This window comes from Pan troglodytes, chromosome 17 (assembly GCF_028858775.2).
Source record: "Pan troglodytes isolate AG18354 chromosome 17, NHGRI_mPanTro3-v2.0_pri, whole genome shotgun sequence".
Lineage (NCBI taxonomy): Eukaryota > Metazoa > Chordata > Mammalia > Primates > Hominidae > Pan > Pan troglodytes.
In genome coordinates this window covers 81982001-82008438 of record NC_072415.2, presented here as the reverse complement: position 1 = coordinate 82008438, position 26438 = coordinate 81982001, and the positions used below count along the sequence as shown (strand labels likewise).

At 33.2% G+C, this 26438-nt stretch overlaps 1 protein-coding gene across 1 annotated transcript in view; it reads left to right on the top strand.

The window, feature by feature from the left end:
• LOC134808641 (uncharacterized) overlaps positions 1-25306 on the top strand; it is a 267128-nt gene extending 241822 nt beyond the window's left edge. Inside the window, exons 4-5 of the mRNA XM_063795891.1 lie at positions 16291-16414; positions 22638-25306. Coding sequence (XP_063651961.1) covers positions 16291-16358 — 68 coding nt within the window. The 3' untranslated portion in view covers positions 16359-16414; positions 22638-25306. The remainder of the gene's footprint in view (positions 1-16290; positions 16415-22637) is intronic.
• The last annotated feature ends 1132 nt before the right edge of the window (positions 25307-26438 follow it).

Sequence of the window (26438 nt, the reverse complement as noted above, 5' to 3'; positions counted from 1 at the left end):
AGTCTCCAGTATTTCTTTGTAGCACCATGAGAACAAATACAAACACATTACTCTGAGTACTGTTATAAAATTTCATGCCATCCCAATCCACCCAGCCCAGTACTTGAATTATCCCTTGATCTAGCTGTATACACTATCTACCTACTAATAATATTTAAAAATCAGTGTATATAGGGCTTGGCACCATCCAAGGTTTCAGGCATCCACTGGAGATCTTGGAAAGTATCTGACAAGGATAAGGGGGGATTATTGTATATGAAAACAAAAGAATAAACCATCCAATTTAGATCTTAGGAACAAACTCTTCAAAGGTTCCTCTATGTCAAATGAAATAATAATACTTGAAGATAACACAAGTTTAATTCAAACGATATTGTGAATCCTAGGCTAACCAGTAAAAAGGCTTAAGTATGAATGATTCAAAAATGTAGACATAATAGAATTTTTAAAAGTCAAGAATTTTGAAGCATTTGATATTTTACCATATTTGTAAACTAATAAGTTAGCCAGCCAGTTTTAGGGATGCTGATAGAAGACATGAGGCTCATTGGTGAGAGACAAAGGACACTTTATAACTCATGTAGTTTATGACACACAGCAAGAGCAGTAGCCATGAGAACAGGCACATCCTTCAAGCCCTGATTCCCACAGAGCATTGTGTCAAATATTATTTAATAAGTGCTCACATAGCAGGTTGTGTTAAGGAGAGGGACCTTGAGTATGAAAACCCCCAGTCTGCTGAAGAGGACTACCACAAAACCTGCCCAAACTTTGTTTTGAATGAAGACGATTTTTTATCATAAGAAATGTAAATTTAAAATAACAGAAATCATGCAAGTTAAGTTTTCAAGGCATAATGGAATTTACCTAAAAATCCATAGCAGTAAGATAACTTAAAAAGTCCCAAATATGTGGAGATTAAATGATATACTTTTAAATAACCCATAGATCAAAGAGAAAACTTAAAGCAATGTTATCAGAACATTTTGCCTGAATGAAAATAAATTATAACATTGAAGAATTACATTTCTGGTTATTTTCCCAAAAAGATAAAAGCAGCTCATGCACTAGTCAAACGTGGATGCAAACCAAAGTCCACCAATATATGAGCATACACTATACATCCACACGTTGAATAACATTCAACGAAAAAAAGAATGATGTATTTATACAGGTTACAAAATAAGTGAACATAATTAGGGTTTCAGAAAGAAACCAGGCAAATAGATTCCATATGCCATCAAGCACTTTTAATGAAATTCTAGGAAATGTAAAATAATGTACTCTCTCAGACAGGAAGCAGATTGGGGATTGGAGTTCCAGGCAGAAATAGAATATTTTTGATGGTGATAGATATGTTCATTGTTTTGATTTTGTAATGGTATTGCAGGTGTATAAACATGTCAAAACATTTTCAAATTGTACCCTTTAATTACATGCAATTAGTTGTATGTCAATTATACCCCCCAAAAGTGTTAAAATAAGTAAATGAATAAAGAAACAAACACATAAAAACCTTTATTTGCATCACATTTCAACATATCTGAAATCAGGGCAAGTTTACAATGGATGACATGATTTGTGTGCCAGTTATTAAGTCGTCTCCTGGCTCCAAATCTACCCTTCTGTACTCAGGTTTACGATGCTCGACTTCAGATTTTTTAAACCACATTGTTGCTTTGCTGCTGAGGTCATATTAGGATTTACGGACAGAGTGTCACAGAGGAACCCTTTAAATTTCACTAGGGTTTTGGAGCAAATCTAATGCCTCTCTTTCAAAGATCAATACCTTCTTTAGATATACATTGATAGGCACCAGTGGCTCAGCTTACCATCATGAACTGTGTTTATTTGGCCCATGTATTATATTTGGTAAACACATAAAGGGTATTATTATTAACTGAAATAGTATGTAATTGGCTTAAGAATGCCTGGAGGAATGAGTCAGTTACATGGCCAGGTGACCAGACTCCTACCTTTAGACTCTTGATGCACTGTCTTCTCTCGTTAAATCCACATCCTTAGCCTCATGGGGGTATTCCTCACAGGCAGTTGATCTAGGAAGAAAACAAAACAAGAAAAGTGCTTGGGTCTGGTTCAGAGATGATTGAGCAAAATATATTTCATTAATCAAAAAAAAAGAAAAAGGAAAGGAATGACTGGATCTCTATACTGCAATTCAGTGAATGTAAATTCTCCAGGATGAAGGTAATTTAGGTAGCGTATTTGGTTGTCCAGTTTTTTCTAAACACAGAAATGGCCAGAAGTAATGATCGACATTGATTCTCGTGAGACTGTCAATGGTGAGGCTCAGTGTTCTGGAATCTGAAAATAATTAGCATTGCTTGATTGGTGATTGAGAGATCAGAGACAGAGTTAAGTGGATAGCCCTCCCAGCAGAGGGCATGATGCGGTTTGTATCCAATATGAATGTCATCAAAGGGCGTCCATCACAGAGGAGACTCAGTCAAAGGAAAAGATGCATATTCTGTAGATACATGAACCTCTATTATCAGCCACCTCATTATTTGCTCAAAGAGGCTATATACAAACTGGCCATGATTATGGGAATGAAGACTGTTCATGGCATCAACAGCAAACACTTTCCATCCCCAAGTACTATCTGGGTCTTGCTGGTACTGCTGAGTGACTAATTTGCCACCAGGTGAGATCAACAGTGTGCTCTCAACAAAACATCATATGGTGGGGTAGGGGATCAGGGGTGAGCCAGCAAACACAGGTAGCTAATGATCACGCTAGGCCACATTCACCATGGGGGAGGCAGAGATTTGTCTTCACTGAAATAGACAGATGTTACGGATATGGGGTTGCTTCCCCTTCCCATAACACTTTCTGCCAGCAGCTGTCACCCACTTTTGTATGGAATGTCTTATTTACAGTCATGGTATTACTTAGAACATTTCTTCTGATGAAAAACCTTATTTTGCACGAAACAAAATATGCCTTATCCTCAGAGGTGTTAAGTCTCAGCCCTTTGTGAGCCCCTTTTTTGAGATTTCTAAATTTTAATAATTCTAATTTCTTCCCATTGTTTTGCAGCCATTTTTGAAATGATAAATATCTTCAATAATAATTTAAAGTTATATTTGTATATTTGTGTAATAACTATGATATAGATTATCAAATAATTTGAATAAATTATTTTATAATTAGTTGTTCAAATAATTGCTGTTGTTTTTGTCTCTTCAGAGGACTCTGACTAATACATCATGTTTTAATTGGTGGCATTATTTTGCTCTTGCTTTGCACACAAAATTATGTCTCTTATTGATGGCAGCTTTATTTGATGATATTTAACATTTAGCATAATAGTATTAATTCAATTTTACACAGTCAATTGCTGATACAAGGAATAAGTATTTTTTTAAATGACATGGGAGCAAAAATATAGTTAGAATGAATAAGATCGAATATTTGATAACAGTGTGACTATAGTCACCAGTAATTTATTAAATATTTTTAAATAACTAAGAAAGAAAAATTGGAATGTTCCTATTCATAATTATTTTGGCAAGAATGCGATTATAGCTACTCCAATAGCTAGACATGAAAGGAAAAAAGGGATACATTGTAATTTTAAATTGTGACATAATTTTTTTAATATGTAAATGACAACTAACTCAGGATAATAATCTGGCCAAAGCTATTTACTATACTATATCTCCATTTCAAGCTCAAATAGAGTCATCTAGTATGTCTGATACAATGGCCGGTTTTATTTACAATGGAAAGAATATGAATTAGAAATTTGACAGCGCATTGATAGTCAAAAATTACACTTTTTAGAAATGAGGTAATAAAATAATATTTTTACATTTAATCATAAATCACAAGCTTCCAGTAGTTTTATTAGTAATCACAATTCTGTTTGGTATAATTAGTTTAGCAATAAGGCAAACACACAGCTGAATTATGAGAGGAAATTGCTTAGGAAGAGCACTTTATATGCACTGAAGAATCTTATTTATTAAATGATAGAGCAAACAACATATAACTGCTCTCCGTGATGCAGATTTTCCACAATGTTAGTATGTGTTAATCCCAGTATTAAACTTAGACACACTTTTAGAAGCAGGTACACAGTCCATTTCTGCTGTGTGATGTGTGTGTGTGTGTGTGTTTTATATATATATAATATATATATTATATATATTATATATATTATATATATAATATATATATTATATATAATATATATATTATACATATAATATATATTATATATATAATATAGTATATATATATATAATACATGTATTTTTTATGTATATATGTGTGTGCATATATATTTTTTAATTTAGTGGAGTAAAAATATACCCTTATAATAGATAACACAAGTACAACATTTGTTTTTCTTAATGGAGTATGACATTGCAAATCACCATGTCTTAAGAAAGGTAAATTTTTGTTAATATTTCTATGCATTTTTAAAATTTACCTTAAATTGTCTGTTAATAAATATATTATTCATTCAGAGTTAAAATAGCAGTCATGAATTTCATAAAGCAATTGGCTTTTTTCTTCTCAGAGTAGCAGTCTCTGACACAAATAATTTAAAATTCCATTTAGCTTATACTTTATTCAACAGTATGCCTTGCCTTGCATAGCCAAACAATTCAAGCACTATAAGAAAAGGTATGATATTACACCAATTATCCCCAAACCGTAATTACTGAAACTGACACAAAATGGTTGATTTGTGGACAGCTAAGTTTCTCTAATGGAGCTGGTTAATGGAAGTGAATTCTGTTCAGGAATGTAGTTTAATGCCATGCCACTTATATTATGCTAAATTACTGTCAAACCTAAAACAGGAAACAGCTTCTATTGAGTCTTAATTAATCAAAACTGTGTTGCAAACTTTTTGGTTTGTGACTCCATACAAATTGGAGAAAATAAAATGTAAAGTAATCTACTGCAATGTAAGGACATCTGTGTATTTTGGCAAGTAAGTTGATGGATTGCAGCACTCAGGAAATTAAAATATGTAAATCTGAAAACATCTTCATCTTACAAAGTACGTTAAATATTCTTAAATAAAACATAAAAACTTGTTTTGAGGCGTTTTGTTTAGCTTCTTTTCTGGAAGTTTCTTCAGTCTAATGTATTACAGTATAGTTGATTTACAATTTTGAATATTTTCTTTTAAATAGATATTTATTTCTACATTTAACAAAAATAGTATCTATCCATTAAAGACCATGTGAAAATAAATATTTAAATTTGAAAAAAAATCCAGACATTTATTTTTTTCTCTTTTAAATTGGAATTAAACCACAGTACTGTTTTGAAGTATACTTTATACCTGATATACCATGCATATTATTATTTCATAAGCATTTTAAATTGATACAAGCTATGTTATCTTGCAGATGTGCTGTAATTTGTGTACCCAGATTAATTTCATTAGACATTTAGTTTCCATTGCTCAAAATTAGTGATAATACACTGGAAAATTTTAAATACTATATTAATTTATATTGAACCTTTATAGAGCAATAGTAAATATTCAAGCGTCCTTTTTTCTGTTTGTTTGCATTTTTTCCTCAGCATGAGGAAATAGTTGGGGTACATTCCCAAGTTTCACATATCTAACAATGTACATATCACATGTATGTTACAACATAAATTACTATTGATATTTTGTACCCCAACTTCTTCATTTTAATCTCTGTATACTCTCAATATATTTTAATATTGTCAAAATAGAAATATCTGATGCCATTTTTTATTTTCTTCCACTAAAATTATAACTTATTTTACATTATTATGAATTAGAAAAATTATTTATTCATAACTATATGAATAGTTATTGGAAATTTTCTTAAATCTTGAATGTAAAGACATCACTGCATTCTTTTTCAATATTGTCTAGGCCCATGGTTTTGTTTTTGTTGTTGTTGTTTCATATCATCCCTCAGATTCTTGCCTGTTCAGTTCAAGTATTTTCTTTAGGGACACCATTTTTCTTACAGCAGATTTTATGCTTACGTCTTTTATGTCATATTCCTTCATTTTTTAAGGCCTGTGATTTGAATACTTGTGATTATTTCAAGGCTGTCTTCCACATTGCAATTTAATTATTTGGAGATTTGTTTGTTTTTACAATGATTATTGTAAAATGATTGAAACTGTGTAATCTTAACCTAGTGAATAAGTAGAACTTTCCTATGACAATAAAAGGTCACATTCTGCATACCGAATTACCACTCTTTACATTCACAAAAATAAAGCAGATCACTAATAGCACAGATTTGCTTGGCTTCATGTATTAGTTTTCTATTGAGGCCATAAAAATTAACATAAATTTAGTGTCTTAAATTAGCACACACTCATAATCTCACAGTTCTACAGATCAGAAGTCTGAAACTAGTTACACTGGGCTCAAAACAAGGTGTTGTCAGGCTGTCTCTCTTCCTGGAAGTTCTAGAAGATAATCTGTTTATTCTACAGCTTCTGGAAACTTCCTTCATCCCTTGGTCATGGCCCCCTTTTCTCCATCTTGAAGACCAGAAATGGCAGGTCAAGACTTTTTCATGGGATCTCACTCTGACTATTCTTCCAATGTCACATCTCTTCTTAATTCCAGTCAGGATAGGTTCTTTGCTTTTTTAAACAACAAATTATTTATTATACTTTAAGTTCTGGGATACATGTGCAGAACGTGCAGGTTTGTTACATAGGTATACACAGGCCGTGTTGGTTTGCTGCACCCATCAACTTGTCATCTACATTAGCCATTTCTCCTAATGCTATCTGTCCCCTAGCCCCTCACCACCCGACAGGCCCCAGTATGTGATGTTCCCCTCTCTCCGTCCATGTGTTCTCATTGTTCCACTCCCACTTGTAAGTGAGAACATGTGGTATTTGGTTTTCGTTTCCTATGTTTGTATGCTGAGAATGATGGTTTCTGGCTTCATCCATGTCCCTGCAAAGGACATGAACTCATTCTTTTTTATGGCTGCATAGTATTCATGATTCTCATACTAATACATGAGGTCAAACAAATATGTGCCACATTTTCTTTATCCAGTCTATCATTGATGGGCATTTGGGTTGGTTCCAAGTCTTTGCTGTTGTGAATAGTGCGGCAATAAACATACATGTGCATGTGTCTTTATAGTAGAATGATTTATCATCCTTTGGATATCTACCCAGTAATGGGATTGCTGAGTCAAATGGTATTTCTGGTTCTAGATCCTTGAGGAATTGCCACACTGTCTTCTACAATGGTTGAACTAATTTACACTGTTACCAACAGTGTAAAAGCGTTCCTATTTCTCCACATCCTCTCCAGCATCTGTTGTTTCCTGACTTTTTAATGATTGCCATTCTAACTGGCGTGAGATGGTATCTCATTGCGGTTTTGATTTGCATTTCTCTAATGACCAGTTATGATGAGGCTTTTTTTCATATGTTTCTTGGCCACATAAATGTCTTCTTTTGAGAAGTGTCTGTTTATATCCTTAGCCCACTTTTTAATGGGGATTTTTTTTTCTAGTAAATTTGTTTAAGTTCTTTGTGGATTCTGGATATTAGCTCTTTGTCAGATGAAGAGATTGCAAAAATTTTCTCAAAGACTTAAACATAAGACCTAAAACCATAAAAAACACTGGAAGAAAACCTAGGCAATACCATTCAGGATATAGGCATGGGCAAAGACTTCATGACTAAAACACCAAAAGCAATGGCAACAAAAGGCAAAATTGACAAATGGGATCGAATTAAACTAAAGAGCTTCCGCACAGCAAAAGAAACTATCATCAGAGTTAACAGCTTCTTTGCTTTTAAGGACTCATCCAATTAGATTGGTCTCACCCAGATAATCCATAATAATCTCATATCAAGACCTTCAACTTAATCATAGATGCAAATTTTCTTCTGCAATGTAAGAAATCATATTCACAGCATACATAGGGATGTGAGCATCTTTATGCAACCATTATTCTGTCTACCTATATTCTATTTAAATAGTTGAACAAACATAGGGTCTGTATTACTTTTTTTCATTCACTACAAAATTTATGAGATACATCCCCATTGTGTTTTAGAAGATTGTTCATTTTCATTGCTATAAGATGTTCAAATGTGTAATAAAAAACTACTGACTTTATGTAGTACTAAGCCTGGAGGAGTTTATATGGAGGATCTTCGTAGCTGGCAATAAAGAGAAAATTGGTAATTCTCCATATGAATTGCATCATATGAAATGGTAGACTTGTAAGTTTAATACAGACACTAATAGAAAAAACACAAAAAGAATCCTCCTGGGCCCAACTTTTTCCTGAGGTCCAGGAGGCTGTGTACATGCACTGTACTATACCTCTCGGGACCATGCACCATGAAAAACAGGGCAGACTTGAATTCATTATACAATTTACACAGCTTCATCAGAAAAATCTAGAATGCTTACTGGATTGAGGTGCTTACACACAGCTTCTTTTAAAACACCAGCTGAGCCATAAGCTACCCTGAGCCAGGTGTACCATCTGGAAAGCTAGATTTAACATAAAATCACACTAATTCCTGGTTTTTTGGAAAACAGTGTATGTTTCCAAACTACTACCTTGGAGAAAAGACCAGAGAAGGACCTCTGAAGTCACTGTTCTTGGCTCAATGAAGGTTAAAACCATAACCTTTCTGAACTGTGGAAGCCGTCTCTGAGCTGCACGTACATTCAATGTAAAAGGGTGAAAATCTCCCTAGCTAAGGGGGACTAATCATAAAACTTGAACCATACATGGCTTATGTTGATTCATTAGCAATGTCTAAGAAGCCAGAATGCAAGATAAAATAAAGGCAAACATCTGAGCATAAATAGCAGAGAATACAAACTTCAAGAAAAACATTCCACAGCCAAGTTACTAAACAGTCAAATGACCAAACAAACAAAAACAGTCCTAGAAATGAGGAAAAGTGAACCAAGAGATGTAACAAGGGAAAGTCAAGAGTTGAAGTAAGCCTCACAGACCATCAGCACCCAACACGGGGCCCTTGCCAAGTGGCTGAACTTTGTTTGCATCAGACTGTGGAGCGATGCACATGCCAGAGTGTTGTGGAAAACAATAGGCCACTCAGCTGGCAGTCACTGGAGGATAATAGCTGTGTGTGATGCCAATGAAACCAGGCAACTCAGAAGCTTATGGGGAAATCAGAGAAAATACATTCAAAGTGAGCACAGCTAAAAACCCCAGTCGTCTGTCCTGGTTGTGATGCAGGCTGTGCACCTGCCCCGTGTGTGCCATATGGGGAGAAAACAGAGTCAGATCTCCAGAATCTGCGATTCCCCAGTTCCTGCCTGAATAATGCATAAAGTCACGAACCCCCTGAACTGTGGGGTGGTGTCCGGGCCATGCCTAGATCCAACGTTAAAGGTGGAAACCTTACTGACTCATGGGACTTAAGCCCAATCAGTGGCTGATCACTAAATGGTTCGAATCCAGGGGTGTAATTGGAGCAGGGGCATCTGGGGATGCACTGGACTCGTGCAGCCAAATCCGTAAAACAAACAAGCAGCAGCAACTTTAAATTCAAAGATAAAAATAAAAAAGAAATGCCATGTAAATAGCAGCCATGAGAGATAACAAAAATTATCCTGTTTTATGTTACCAGAGTGCTTGTGATTCTTCTCTGGGTGATAAAACCAATCTTTGCAAAAAAAAAAAAAAATTGTTGAAATTTAAACAAACAGAGAGTCACCTCTAAAACTATACAATAATGCTTCAAAAATAAAATGCAGTTAATAAACTCTTTTAAGCACTACTGTGGCAGTCAACTTGTTAATTATGGCAAGTACAGAGATGGAAATGAGATGATGCTGATACTGGCATTGTAATAAGCCTGGGGATGCAGTGGCCCCTGGACAGTGGCTCTACCAGTAGTGCACTAAACAGGCTTTAAGAAAAAAGCTGTAGCTGGAGGAGTGACCCTTTCCACCATGTCTCCGCAGAGCTACATGCTCTGACTTTTATCTCATAATGTTTTTCTGGTTTTATACATTTGCTTCTCAGTTTCCATTATTGGGCTGATTTTCTTCACCCTGTTCTGTCTGTCATCCCATGGGAATGCTTTTCAATTCCGTTTATTCAGCAAATCTGTTTACAGTACATTTAAACACTCTCTCGTGTTGGACTCTTGGAAAAAAAATCATCCTGTTTTATGTTACCACAGTGCTTGTGGTTCTTCTCTGAGTTATAAAACCAATCTTTGCAAAAAATGTGTTGAAATTTAAACGCAAAGTGGGTCACCTCTAAAACTATAGAATACTGCTTCAAAAATAAAATGCAGTTAATAAACTCATTTAAGCACTACTCTGGCAGTCAACTTGTTAAATATGGCAAACATAGAGATGGAAATCAGATGATGCCAATACTGGCATTGTAATAAGCCCAGGGATGCAGTGGCCCCTGGACAGTTTGATAAGCACTTTCTGCTGTAGGATCTGATGCCATGGGAGGATTGGACAAAGAGACACATTAAGAAACAGTAAAATAAATGCTAGGATTATACATCAGCTGATATTTTTGTGTTTCCTAAAAAATCTCTTGTCTGATTCCTCCTAATCAAAGAGTCTTTTATATTTATATCCTCCTTTAGAAATAGGAAGGGATTAGGCATCACTTCACTTATTATAGACAATAACCAAAATCAAGTAAACAGCATTAGTTGCTCTCTGAAGGTCTCTGGTTCTACAAACAGCATGTTATTTTTGAAGTTATATTAGCTCAATGTAGTTTAATGTTTTAAGTTCTTAAAACATTTATTTTAAAACATGATCATTATAATCAGAATTGGTAAAAAATGACTTTCTAACACAGTAACATGGATTTTCACTGCTGTTCTGAGAAGTTATGATGGGAAAAATACAGAACATTATTCAAATAAAAGGGAAATGTCATTTTTAGCCAATAACGAGAAGAGGGTTGACATTCTTTTCTGTGCTGATGAAGTGATCTTGCAATTATGTTCCAAGGGCTCAAACAGTAGGTGATCCTTTACCCTGAAATTGTACTCTTTTAAAATTATTTTACATATGATAAAAGATATTACTTATATATTCTCTATTAATAGGATCCAGATAAATATTATCTAGATTAATAATATTAATCTCTATTAATATTATTAATATATAAACAATATCATCAATATTAACTAATTTATAATATCTGGTTTAGTATCATCTATATATTATCTCTTAATATTATTCGTTATAATTATTATATCCATTAATACAGTATCAGATAATAGATGTTTTAAATAATGTGATAAAATAATAGATTTAAATGAACATTTGAGCAAAGATATTAATGATAGAATTATTAATAAAAATTGGTTCTCTATAGAATATGGCAATTTCTAAATATGTGGGGTCAAATCGATGTAAAAGAATACCAGACATCAAGTTAAAAATATTTTTAAAGATTGTTTCATTCCAAATAGGGCATAAATATTTAAGTATATTCTATATTGCATCCATTAATACTGTTTATTTGTGAAGATACTTTTCCTGTTAATGAAAAAGTTTTAATATTGACAAAATTTTTTCTTCTTCCTACAATTTTAAATTTGTGCTTTTCTCATTGAAACACATTTATTTTTAAGTTGCACTCACTTGTATATAGTATTTACCTTTTTTGTCCTGTACATAGCTTAAATTTACAATAATTGTCTTGAGACTACACTTTATCGATTACACTCTGTTAGATCCCTCATAGGTGATACAATGGTTTGTCCACAAGCCTATGTCAACATTATCTGCACTAAAACCAGGACTGATGGGTGGCCGAGAACAGTCTGAGGCAGCCAGAATGACACCTGGGGAATGACATTCATTCTCATTTTCTTGTTAAGTCAAAACTGTTATTAAATATCCTGTGTTTCCTTTACATAAAACTGAACATGTGTGTCCATCTCAGAGATATAAATATATTTCAGAGGTGGAAAATACTATATTATCTATTTGGCATTTTCCCCTATAATTATATGTATGTCTATAATGTTATCTTTCCGTCTCACTATTTTACACTCTATGTTTAATCTATACTTCTGTAACTCTATTAGTTAGTTTTTTCCTCAAAAAACCATTGCAATTGTAGTATGAGCTAGGAAGCAAGTCCTTTCACACACACAAAGAAACAAGTCCTTTCATATACATCGTCTACAGAATGAAACAAGTCCTTTCATATACATCGTCTACAGAATGAAACAAGTCCTTTCATATACATCGTACACAGAATGAAACAAGTCCTTTCATATACATCGTACACAGAATGAAACAAGTCCTTTCATATACATCGTACACAGAATGAAACAAGTCCTTTCATATACATCGTACACAGAATGAAACAAGTCCTTTCATATACATCGTACACAGAATGAAACAAGTCCTTTCATATACATCGTACACAGAATGCCATCCATGATGCCTATGTGTTATTTTTTTCTACTTCTCCTTCCTCTTCTTGTTCTCCTTTTTTTCTTCCCCTCTTCCTTCCCCTCTTCCTTCCTCTTTTCCTTTTCTTTTCCTAATTTAAGAGGGTTTATGAATTTTATATTTCTGCCATAGTATTGGTGTTGAAGACAATCCATTTTGCTGCAAAATTTCATGATAAAATAAAGGGCGAATAGTAGAGATAAGATTGAGGCAATCACTCAAATACATGCATCTTGACTAACAGAATAACAATCAATAAAATTCTAGTGAAACTAGTGCCACAGATTTTTAAAACACAATTTTAAATGCTTAATAATAAATAAACCTAGGGTAAAATATATTACCTTAAATCAAAGTAACTATCTTGATGAAAATACGTATTAGGTAGACATGAGTTTATCAAGCTACGGAAATTAAATTTGCAGATAGAAAAAATTTTTGACTTTGCATAAACTGTAGAAGACCAAAGATAGCTTTGTCTCATGTCATGTCTTGGTCTCTTTTAGCAAAGGTTTGGAATTACATCAGATTTAGCACTTCCAAATTAGAGTATTTGGCTAAACTGAGGACTGGGTTTTCTATACATTACTAAATTCTTCACAGCTTTCTACATTCAGCTGTAATCGTGTACTTGGAATTTGGCTGCTATTTGGTTCTACTTAACATGTTGGGAAAACTTACATACTTAAATATGTTTTAAAATATGTGTCTGAAAAGCCTATGCATTTATCATAATATTTAACTTGGCATATTTTAAAATGACAAAGGCAATTTATACCTCAAAGTAAAAATAGAAATTGTGCTTTTCCAGCTTTTAGTTTACTTTCCTTCAAGACTCATTTTTCAATTGTAGAAAAACAAGATTATATTACAAGAAGGAACTTGACATAAATTTATTCAGAGTGTATATTAATCAATTTTGTAAGCTTAAATTGTTCTTTGTGCTTGGGATAGCAAACTGAAAGGAAGGAATAGAAGATGGAGGGAGGGAAGGAATGAAGGAGGGAGAAAAGAATGGAAGGAAAGAAGCAGAGAATGAAGGAATAAAGTAAAGAAGGAGGGAGGAAAAGAAGGAAGAAAAAAGGAAAGAAGGGAGACAAGGAGGGAAGAAAAGAAATAAGGAAGGAAACGAACTTTCAAAAGTTGTAGTTAAAACACTTAATACGATAAATACTCTTCTAACAAATTTGTAAATGCATTAGTTATAATGTACTTAAAAATAAACGTAAGTACATTTGTACAAATGTAAGAGTATTAGCTATAGACACAATGTTGTACAGCATGTCTCTATTGCTTATCCATCTCGCATAAATGAAACTTAGGCACTTTCATGTTTATAGCATGGAAATGAATTCTGACAACAACCTGAAGGAGCTTAGAAGTAGATTTATCCCCTGAATCCCAGGAAAGATTCTTAGCCCTGCCCACACCTTGATTTTGTGAACCAACAATATTGTGCTAGACTTTTGACAGAGAATGGTAAGGTAATAAAGGGGTGTTGTTTCAATCCACAAAATTAGTGACAATTTATTATGGTACCAATAGATATCTAATACACTAACATATTCAAAGCTAAAGGTGTGATCGGAAATGCCTCATCAGTAACTTTGGCAGTCATTTTACTCTGCAATATTTGCATTAGGGATATTTGCTAAGGTCTGGAACCTCTAATATAGAAGAATTCGATTACTCCTGGTATAGTGTGTGTCTTAGGTTTTAATATTTAGACTATGGGGATTTTTCTTCTTTAGAACCCTTTAGATTGGGGGAGTGTCTGAATTATTGCTACCCAATTATGCTCTGTCTCAAGTGATGAACTATAACACCCATAGACTAAATTAGAATGTACTAACCATAGTATTCCATGGTGTATATGTGCCACATTTTCAAAAAATGATGAGTTCATATCCTTTTTAGGGACATGGATGAAATTGGAAACCATCATTCTCAGTAAACTATCGCAAGAACAAAAAACCAAACACCGCATATTCTCACTCATAGGTGGGAATTGAACAATGAGATCACATGGACACAGGAAGGGGAATATCACACTCTGGGGACTGTGGTGGGGAGGGGGGAGGGGGGAGGGATAGCATTGGGAGATATACCTAATGCTAGATGACGAGTTAGTGGGTGCAGCGCACCAGCATGGCACATGTATACATATGTAACTAACCTGCACAATGTGCACATGTACCCTAAAACTTAAAGTATAATTAAAAAAAAAAAAAAGAATGTACTAACCAAATATTAGGCCAGATAAATTTTAAAACAATCTGTAATCACAAAGACATGAGGTAGCTGGTCCTAGTGAGGGCAAGAACTTTTTGAGGAGAAATATTTGAAGCTAAAAAAAAGTGATAAAGGAGATATGTATTAATCAGAACATACCATGATATGAGAGAGAGAAAGACGGAGGGGCCATAATCATAATTTGACGTGGTTTAGACACCCTATTGTATATGTACCATTAAGTTTCTGGAGATGTTATTTCTTAAATACTGTATTTCACTTCTCTTAAGTATCATCTGAACTACTGCCATCATCTCTCAACCATTTTTCCTGGTTTTACTCTTGTTTTTCTCAAGTCCTCCTCTCTATATGTATTATGCATAATGTAATAAGTGTAAAATGTAAAATGAATCCGACAGCCACACTGCTTCAAACACACCAATGCATTTTCTATTAAACCTGAATAAAATGCAAAGTGTAACCATGACCTACAAAATCTTGGCAGCTTCTCCTTTTCTCTTCACGTCCTGTGTGCCTACCATGCCAGGCTTCTATCTCTCTCTGAAGCAGACAATGCTCATTTTCTTCTGGTGACCTTTCTCCTTGCTTTTCTCACCATCCAGAATATTCTTTCTCCAGATTGCCACATTGCTGCGTTTTAATATTCCTTTTCACACCTAAAATACTATCTACTCAGAAAAGATTTTTCTTTTCAGATTCTCTAAATTTACCATCATGCCAATCCAAGTCCCAAGTTTTAGTTCTTTTTGGGCTTATGTAGCAAAATGTCATAAAAATGAGTGGCTTACAAACACCAGAAATTTACATCTCACAGGTCTGGAGGCTGGGAAGTCGAAAATCAAGGAGCCAGCTGACTCAGAGTCTCGGAAGGTTTGCATCCTGGTTTTCACATGGTGTCTTCTCTTTGTGTCCTCATGTGGTGCACATGAGTTGTCCAGGGCACAAATCTCATTCTTGAGGGCTTCCCACTCATGAGCTTATTACTTCCCCAGACTCCACTTCCTAATACCATTATCTTGAAGGTTAGGATTTTAAAACATAAATTTTGGAGGGACACAAACATATAGACCATGGTAGCCTCAGTCCCATTACCCTATGTCACTTTTGCCATAGCACTTATGGCTCCAAAATCACTTGACATAATTAACTAGTTTATTATCTGTATCTTTTCTCCCTAAGCCATATGGCTGTATAATAATAGTGACTTTTTTAAAATTTAGCACTGATATTCCCAAGTGTTGATATCTAATATGTACAGGGTAAAAATATGCAAATTAATAATCAAAGATCTCTGATTTAATTACATTTGTGAAAATTACAAATTTTATAGCAATGCTTATCTAAACCACATGATTAATGAAATCTCTTAAAAAGATCCCATGTAGAACAATTTACAATCTCATGCTTTTAAGAACAAAAAGGGAGTTAATAAATTATCCATTAGCAACTGATTTCTTGCATAAGTTTTCAGTATTTTTGGATTCTAATGTGTCCAAAAGGGTCCCATGATATCAAGAATGCATGCAAGATGCAAACAAAGCTATTATTTCAAAACTTTGCTTTTTTTTTATTTTGTTACCCAGATGTCATAATGAACTGCAAGCAAATTCCACCAAGAGCTGATTTAGGCAAAATCTCCAGAAAAACATAAAGCTGCAATAATGAATAAAAAAGACCAGAGGATGCAAAATTCCACAGGAATGTCAGGTAAATCTTTGACCTAAATATATTCATTTCACAATTAGCAAAACAGGACTGATAAATTATTCATGAGTCAGGCTGATATCTTAGCTTCGTATTTAATTTCTCAGGTTAGGTTCACCTATTAGCAGAAAAGTAGATCTGTTATTTCCATGAATAAAATATTGATATCTAAGTGGCATCAAGACTATTGATTAGTATACAATAGAACAGTTATTAGTGATTATTTATAATATACACACATATAATACATCATAGATAGAAATTCAGAGATGGAAAATTTTAGATACTTATAAAGGGACTTTATTTTCCCTACATTAGCTAACACTACAAAATAAATACCTTCAACTATTATACATTTGCATATTCTTTGTTTTGAACAGTAGTGTATATATCACAATTATTTTCCACCCCAAGGACTTGAAGAAAATTTTGAGTTTTTCTCTATATAGTAAAGACTCAAAAAATGTCATGTAAATTGTCCCTCAGAAGATGTTTTGTGGTATATGGACCATGTCAGCGAAAGATACACATAGATAGGCTAACTACAGACTTGGAAAAGAGGAGAGAGTATAGTTGTATGAAAGGCGATCCCTGTTTCTCAGGCTATTCAGAAGTAAGTATAACCCCAAAATATAAAATTTGATAGAATGTTTTAAATTTATTTTTTGTCCCTCTGTTTAGCCTATTACTTTCTTTTCTCTACATAAAGTTTTCTCCAAAATATCATGGAAGCCTAGGATCCACATGTAAGATTTCTATTCTGTAACATATAATTCAAGTCTTTATTATTTGCCAAATTATCTAGAAACCAAAAAATTCTTAAATGACACCTTCATTCATAGAGTTGCTTAGGCCAAAATTCTCATATTGACTGTTACCGTCACATTGATATAATAGACTGTATTCACTACTTACAAAACATATTCCAAACATTCCCAGTTTAGTTCCTTTGCCACACTTTCAATGGAAACCACCACTCCCTCTTCACCCTGACCTTCTGGATTGAGCTAAAATGTCAACCTTTTCAAAAGGAGCCATTTTTTAAATCATATTATCCTAGTTTATTTACTATTTTATTTATATTTTATTTTATTTCCTTCATAACATTCATCACTATTTAAAATTATCACTCTACCATTGCCTTAAATGTTATTACCTGGCTTCCCAGCTAGAATGTAAGCTACAGAGGCCAGAAACTTGTCTTCTAGAACAGTGATTGATGTGGTATTAATGCTAGTAGTTAGTTGTTGACTGATTTGTTGTCTAAGCATAAGAAAAGATTAAAAGGAATGTGTGAATATTACTTTCTTACATTGAAACTTTACTGACAATATTGTACTTCCTATAGATAAAATTATGAGATATATGGTGTGTTTTTTTTAAACTTCAACTTCCTTTTAGGTGTGACTTTGTCATGAATTTTCTGAGACTGGATTATTAACTTATTTTACCAAAACAATCTTTGTAAGTGTTTTTATGCCAGATTATTAGGAATTGTGATTTTTCCTCTTGTAAAGGCCGTACCCATGAATGATTTAAACATTGCCTGAATTATGTTCAAAAGTAACTGTCACTGCATTATCTAGGGGATTGTATCACTAAGGGTCTGCACAAGAAAACAGAGCCTATTTTAGTATAAAGAACAGAGAGAGATTTAATATAGGGAATTCTCGTTAAGGTGTTAGATATGCTGGGGATGAAAAGAGAGGTAGTGTTCCTCAGGAGGAAAGGAGGAGGAGCAAGCTATTTGTTACAAATGGAGAAACTCCCATGAGTCATAAGCTGAGCCTGTGTTTCCCGGTGAGGGTTGGGGCATCTCCCCACTGGGGCTGGAAGAATCAATACAGTGTGAACAGTACCTGGTTCCCTGGACTGTGGGGGATGCTGGGAAGCCCTAGGTGTTATGTTGGTCTGAGGACTGAGAACAAGGCTCTGTGCTGTGAGCGCTGACAGGCCTTGATGGAGAGATGCCTCCAGAAGGCAGAAGTTCCTCTGATCTGTAATCACCTGCTAGTGCCTCCTATTGGAAGGAACTAGCCAGATTACAGCTGACAAAGATGACTAGAAGAGATATTTGCAAAGACTCATTATTTTAAAAATGCACAGGGTGCAGAAGGGCAGATTTTGGTCCTAAGGCAAATGACCACCACAGAGGCCATCAAACATATTACAGTATTTGGGAAATGAAGCCATTTCTAGTAGTAGCAAATACAATCTCCGTGTGACACAAATATCTAAGTAAGTCCTCTTTCGAAAGTTGGGCGAATGTGTCTTCTTCTCTATGTGAAGTAAAGGGATCAGGTTTCACACTGGCCAACTGAGAGCTGGTACGGACTTCTCCAACGTATCCAGATATTATTATAATAAATGACAGCATCAAAAAAGTACATTGTTTAGTGTGAAGAGAATCTATCCACAAGTAAATAAATGCAAACATGAAGCAGATGTGGAAAACATAAAACAAAGTCCAAAATTTTGTGAAAGTTCTATAAAATAAAAAGATAATTTTAGACTGTTATTTTCTGGATATTATAGATAACCTGCAATCTATTATTCATGCTACTAAAGATTTAGAATCTCTATTGAATATAAAACAGGCATCATTTTATATTAACAGAATTCACAAGAAAGGAAAATTTAAAAATGAACACAAAACACGAATTGAAAATCAGAACGCCGGTGTAAATTGACAGAAGGAGGTTAGCTTAGTGGCCTTGGTTTTCAAGTGGTTTATATTTTCACAGCCTTCTAGGTGCAGAAAAGGTTTTGGTCATTCAAAAATGGAAAGTTGGAACTTAGATTCATGCAAAATTCAAAAATCATTTGATGGCTATGTCTTCAGTGGAAGGAAGTATTAAAACTTTCTGTTTACTGATACATGGAGGTAACAAAAAGACTGCGTTTAAGATTTATACAAATATGACGTGTTCACTGAGAATTTGTAATGCAATCTTATACTCAAAATATTTTAAGGCTTAAATTTGCATTATCTATATGTTCCAGAATGCACCAGAATTTACAGGTAAATTACCTATATGTTCCAGAATGGAAAATGAATCATCAATACCACTTGAGCACTTATCATAGCTACCATATTATAGCTCTGGAGGGCACATGCTCAGCCAGGCTGCACGAGGTTGCTGGGGATAAAGCCTGGCTGAGACAAACCCATGACTCAAATTACCAGATGCATGAATAAACAACTTATCAAAAGAGGGAGAGTGAAGGTACAAGACCTGTAGTAAAATAATTGAGTTACAGGCTATTTAATGTAAGTTTTAAATGATTAAATTAAAAAGAAAAATCTAAAGAGAAGAAAAATGTCAAGAGATTAAAAAGACAGGAAAGATTTAACAAAGAATAAAATGAATTCTGGTAAGGGCTAATGGTTAAGGAATGAACTCTGCACTTAGAAGAATAATCTTCTCAATAAATGATACTGGGAAAAATAATATATGTAGGCAAAAAAATGTATTTCAAACCTTTTTGTACATCTTCTATGTTACTTAAAATATATCACTTAAGATTTATACAACTTATACAAAAAAAAGATATTTTGTGGCCTCAGAATACATTTTTTAAAAAGCTATAGACATGAAGAGAAAAAAATACGATCCATTAATAAATAAGTGGGAAAATATTTGCAGAATATTTCATAAATGCCAACAAGCACTAGAAAAGAAAGATGCTCAAACTTAGTATATGTAAATAAAAACAATTCAGTACCTTTATACAACTACTAGAATGGATAGAATAAAAAAGATTGACCTTAAAAGACTGGTGTAGATGTGGAGCAAAAGGAAATCTCTTACTTTGATAGAATGTAAAATGATACGATCAATTTTTTTTAAAAAAAGCTTGATGGTTTCTTATAAAGCTAAACATGCACTTACTGTATAGGTTTCACTATTTGGTAACTGCATAAGATAGATGAAAACATGTTTACCAAAAAACTTGTACAAATTCCCATAAAAATTTTATTTGCAATGTTTCCAACTTTGGTAAATGTAACATATAAAGTGGAATACTTAGCAATAAAAATGATGTGATGAATAGCACACAACAACATGTATGCATTTTGACAGCACTATGTTAGGCAAAAGAATGAGATACCAAGGAATACCTAAAATATCATTCCATTTACATACACTTTCGAAAATACAAACATAATATTACAGAAAATAGGTTAATTGCTTCCAAGGGTCAAGGTCAGGGAAGGGATCAGAACATTCAGAGCCATGTGGGAGCTTTGGAGATGACAAAACTATTAAGTATGATTTTGATGTTTTATTCGACTGAATATATTTGAAAAAAATCTCATGAAACTGTCAAGATAAATTTAGTTAATTGCTGTGTGAATTTTAGTATGTGTAAATTACACTTCAATCAATTTTATTATATATAGTTAATACTCAAATGAAGTTAATTTTAAAAATTAATTCCATTTGTATTGTCAACTGGATTTATATTAGTAAATTGTTCAGAATATTAGCTAACATTTCTGAGTACATTTTAAAATACCTCAAGTTATTCCTTAATTTGGGATTGAGTTAACCAGTTTCAAAATATGTTTTTAAAAATAAAATTAAACAAGTAAACAGCACATCTTTGAACATGAAACCTCTGCTCAATGTTTCATTCTGAATATGGTATATATTGGTAAAGTAGAAACTGGATGATTTAGTCAAACTTGAGGTTTGCCTTCTCACTGCAACACATAAAGTTCCTAAACAGATTCATATTTAAAGCAACAAAATAATTGGCCAATTGTTCTATATCTACCTCAGCTAATCTTAGAGAAGTTTACCAATAGAAAATACCTTGAGTCATCATTTTCTAATGGCACAATCTCTATATTCAATGAATCATATTTTTGTCTTAAGATTTACAAGTTGATATTTTTCTTTGCAGTTAAAGTTTAAAATGTGTCTTCCACATTAATAAAGATTAATGTTATAATCTACCAAGGGCTAAGAGATACTGTAGTCTGATATTGGAAGGTAGGTCTAGGAAAAAGGATGGAGGTAAGAGATAAATATAGGCTTTTAAGGTCTTTAACTCCAGAATGGGAGGCTACTTGAATTTAAGACTCATTTCAGTAAATATCTTCAAGAATATTTCATTACCTAACTTTGAGATTGAATTAAAGTAAATGACATCCATATACTCTACTACACCTTCCAAATAAGCCATAAGCTTAAAATGGTTTATACCAGGATAAGGAATAAAATTTATTTCACAATCTTGATCATTTCTTTCACCACATCAAACAATGAGCCTGTTTTAAAGTTCACAGCAGAAATCCTTCTGATAAAATATTCAGTGAGAACTGCAGATACTACATTTTTTTTTAGATTCAACTAAATAAGCCCCTGTCCTGGATACATTTTTCTAGAATTTTGTCTAATTTTGAGGTAAGTATTCCAATAGAAGCCTAGAAAAATAATAAGATGAATTAAATCTAAATGTTACCAAAGCTATGCAATTTTATTTATAGCTTTTTTGTTTTCTAATATGAAATATATTTTATGCATTGTATTTAAATGGCATTATTTTAACAACATATATTTTATTAAAATCTTGAAATTCTGTTTCAGAAATGGTTAAAATATGATAATTTTAAGTAGATTTCTGTATTAACAACCAGTAAAACTAGTTATGTATAATACTATTAGGTTGGTGTAAAAGTAATTGCAGTTTGCCAAAACTAATAACTAATTAGAATTATTATTGTAATAATTGTTATTTCAATAAGTGATAATTTCAAGCACTCTGTAAGCATAATTTTTACATAAATTACACTATTTAGCCTTATAACAACCTTATGACCTGGGAAATGTTTTAGTCACTCACATTTTACTAACAAGAAAACTTGTAGACATGGTTAAAGAATTGGCTGAAAATTATTTAAGTGTAAGAACTGAGATTTGAATCGATGAATTCTAACTAAAAAAGGAAGTTCTTTGACAATATGTTTGCTGTGTTTCTGAAAAAATAATCATGACTAGCACTTTATGGCCAAGTGTCCATAAATTTAAGACGTTGTAAATGTCTTAAAAATAATCTTATGAAGCAATCAGAAACGATAATTTTTCAGAAGTCCTTATATTATAAAAACAGACATTCTAACAAATACACTGATTATTTTAAAGCTCTTTAATGATTTATCTGCCATCATTAGTAAGATAATTATTTTTGGCAGTGATTTTTTATTTGTTTTTAACAGTCAAAGAAAGCCATGCAGACCAATGTCGGTTAACGGTAAGGAAATTTGAATTCCTATTCTTGATGAAACAAATAATGTTATCAAAAAAAAATTATTTTTACTTTACATTGAAATAACATACAAGTAATTGTGTCAGTGGTGATGTTCAATCCACATGGTTTCCTCTTTTAATGAGAGGTAAAACAAATGATGCTGATGATTTTCCCAGAGAGATTATGAAGGTACATGAAAAAATACAATAAGAATCATTGTTAAAGTCATTGCATAGATTAACCCAGAGATGTTGAAGTCTGTTTCTCATATTATTATTTTTATCATCTACATATTTATTTTATTTTTCTAGTTTTATTGAGGTAAAATTGACAACTTAAAAGTACATATACTTACAGTGTATATAATATTTTAATTTATATACATTGTGAAATGATTCCCACAGTAAATCTAATTAATAGATCCATCACCTCACACAGTTATCTTTGTGTGTGTATCTCTGTGGTGAGAACATTTAAGAGCTACTCTCCTAGAAAATTTCAAGTATGTAATACGCTATTAACTAGTGTCACTTTTCTGTACATAAGATCCCCAGAACTTACTCATCAAACTTAGTACTCTTTAAACAAACCCCTTACAAAATACAGGAGGTGTAATCCTCCACGGCACATATCTTTGAATAAAAAGTAAAACATAATGTAAAACATTGAAATGCTATGGACAGCAAATGTTGGGGTAGACATTGACTGAAAAAAATGAGAAAATAGTAAGAAAAAATTCTTTGACAACTGGATTTGATATTTTGCATCCAGAAAGTAGGTAAGTTTTTTTTCCTTTAGCTAATGTTTATTTGCTTTCTTTTTCTTTATTTTTAAGATTTTATACAAGTTCATAGAGTAAATGGGAGCAAAGTTAGCAAGAGGTAGATTGATTAAGAGTAATTATGAAGGGATGAAATACCCTCTGACTCTGAAGACACTAATGTATTAATCTGTGGAAGAAGAAAGAACATACCAGGTAAAACAGATTTTTGGACTGAGGAAATGTGTGTATATGTTATCTTTTATTATGAGTGGGAAAAAGAAAGAAAGAAAAAGAGTGGGAAGAACCCTTTTGCAGGGAACCAGAGGCTTCATATTGTTTTATTTTTAATATTTCAAGTTTCTGATACCACTTTAAATTAAAATGATTTATGGAGTACAGTTGGATATAGGTATTTACAGTTTCTGTGAGACTTTTAAATTTGCTGCAGCTCCCAAAATGCTAGAATTAGAGGTGTGAGCCACTGCCCCCAGCCAACGCCTAACTTTTTTTAAACATGCCTACGACATATAAGCAAAGTATGTTCAATGTTTTGAAAATGACTCATTTCCAAAAACGGAATTCAATTTCCAAGCTTAACTGCATACTTTATCTTTCATTATTATAAAACATGGTCATTTTTCTAAATATAACTTTCTTCATACCTAACTCTGTTTTTCTAAAGCATAGTTCAATGTTTATGGAGTCTCTCAATTACAAAGTTAACTTTTAAGTCAATTTAAATTTAAATAGAGATTTAGACTGTATCATTCATTTTATTTTATGTTAAGAAAGTTGTTTATAGGCCTGCAATTTATAACTGCTGATAAACATAACAGTGATAGATAGATAGATAAATAGATCTAGGTTAGTGTAAAAAAATCTGATTTTTATTGACAAGTTTGCTTGAATTAAGAAAATATTAAGTCATTGAAATACTAAAGGATTGTAATCTTGAAAAAAAACTATAGAAAATATATCATACAAACACCCATGTACTCACATATATACACATTTGCGAACATCAAATTGAAGATTAAAACTGTCTTATAAATTATGAAAAGTTTTTAACAAGTTCATGTGTTATCTGGCAAAAGTGAATTTTGAGAGAAATAATTTATATGTATTTTAAAGGCCACTTGTCTGAGGGCAGAAGACAAAACATGTGAAAACATTTTTTTCGTGTATTGAGCACTTTACTATTCAATGAATAGTTTACGAAAATAGGCTCAGTTATTAAAGGAATGGCATTCCTATAATCTAAGGAACACCTATTACATGAAGATTGCAGGACTAAATTCTGATGATAAACATAGTAATTGTTCGAATATTTGTTCCAACAAATGGGTTTTAAGAAATGGCTTACATGGTACTGGTACCAAAACAGAGATATAGACCAATGGAAAAGAACAGAGCCCTCAGAAATAATGCCACGTATCTACAACTATCTGATCTTTGACAAACCTGACAAAAACAAGCAATGGGGAAAGGATTCCCTATTTAATAAATGGTGCTGGGAAAACTGGCTAGCCATATGTAGAAAGCTGAAACTGGATCCCTTCTTTACAACTTATACAAAAATTAATTCAAGATGAATTAAAGACTTAAATGTTAGACCTAAAATCATAAAAACCCTAGAAGAAAACCTAGGCAATACCATTCAGGACATAGGCATGGGCAAGGACTTCATGTCTAAAACACCAAAAACAATGGCAACAAAAGCCAAAATTGACAAATGGGATCTAATTAAACTAAAGAGCTTCTACATAGCAAAAGAAACTACCATCAGAGTGAACAGGCAACCTACAGAATGGGAGAAAATTTTTGCAACCTACTCATCTGACAAAGGGCTAATATCCAGAATCTACAATGAACTCAAACAAATTTACAAGAAAAAAAACAAACAACCCCATCAAAAAGTGGGCGAAGGATATGAACAGACACTTCTCAAAAGAAGACATTTATGCAGCCAATGGACACATGAAAAAATGCTCATCATCACTGGCCATCAGAGAAATGCAAATCAAAACCACTATGAGATATCATCTCACACCAGTTAGAATGGCAACCATTAAAAAGTCAGGAAACAACAGGTGCTGGAGAGGATGTGGAGAAATAGGAACACTTTTATACTGTTGGTGGGACTGTAAACTAGTTCAACCATTGTGGAAGTCGGTGTGGCAATTCCTCAGGGATCTAGAACTAGAAATATCATTTGACCCAGCCATCCCATTACTGGGTTTATACCCAAAGGATTATAAATCATGCTGCTATAAAGACACATGCACATGTGTGTTTATAGTGGCACTATTCACAATAGAAAAGACTTGGAACCAACCTAAATGTCCAACAATGATAGACTGGATTAAGAAAATGTGGCACATATACACCATGGAATACTATGCAGCCATAAAAAATGATGAGTTCATGTCCTTTGTAGGGACATGGATGAAATGAAACCATCATTCTCAGCAAACTATCACAAGGACAAAAAACCAAACACCGCATGTTCTCACTCATAGGTGGGAATTGAACAATGAGAACACATGGACACAGGATGGGGAACATCACACACCGAGGACTGTTGTGGGGTGGGGGCAGGGGGGAGGGATAGCATTAGGATATACCTAATGCTAAATGACGAGTTAATGGGTGCAGCACACCAACATGGCACATGTATACATATGTAACAAACCTGCACGTTGTGTACATGTACCCTAAAACTTAAAGTATAATAATAATAAAATTTTAAAAAAAAGAAATGGCTTACATCCTGTAATTTCAAAAGACTTTTAAAAATAGGATAAAGAAATCTGTTTTAACAACACTTATATGATTTACAGATGTAGTGTTTTGTTTATCAATAGGCATATTATCAAACTAATGTAAACTTTTCAGCCTTTCTATTGTAAGAAGTAGTCACTGTGTTAAGTAAGGTAGTGATTTCCAGTCTTATTCTTTTAAGTCAGATTTTTTTATCAATAGCTTAATAGAAATTCCTTCAACCCT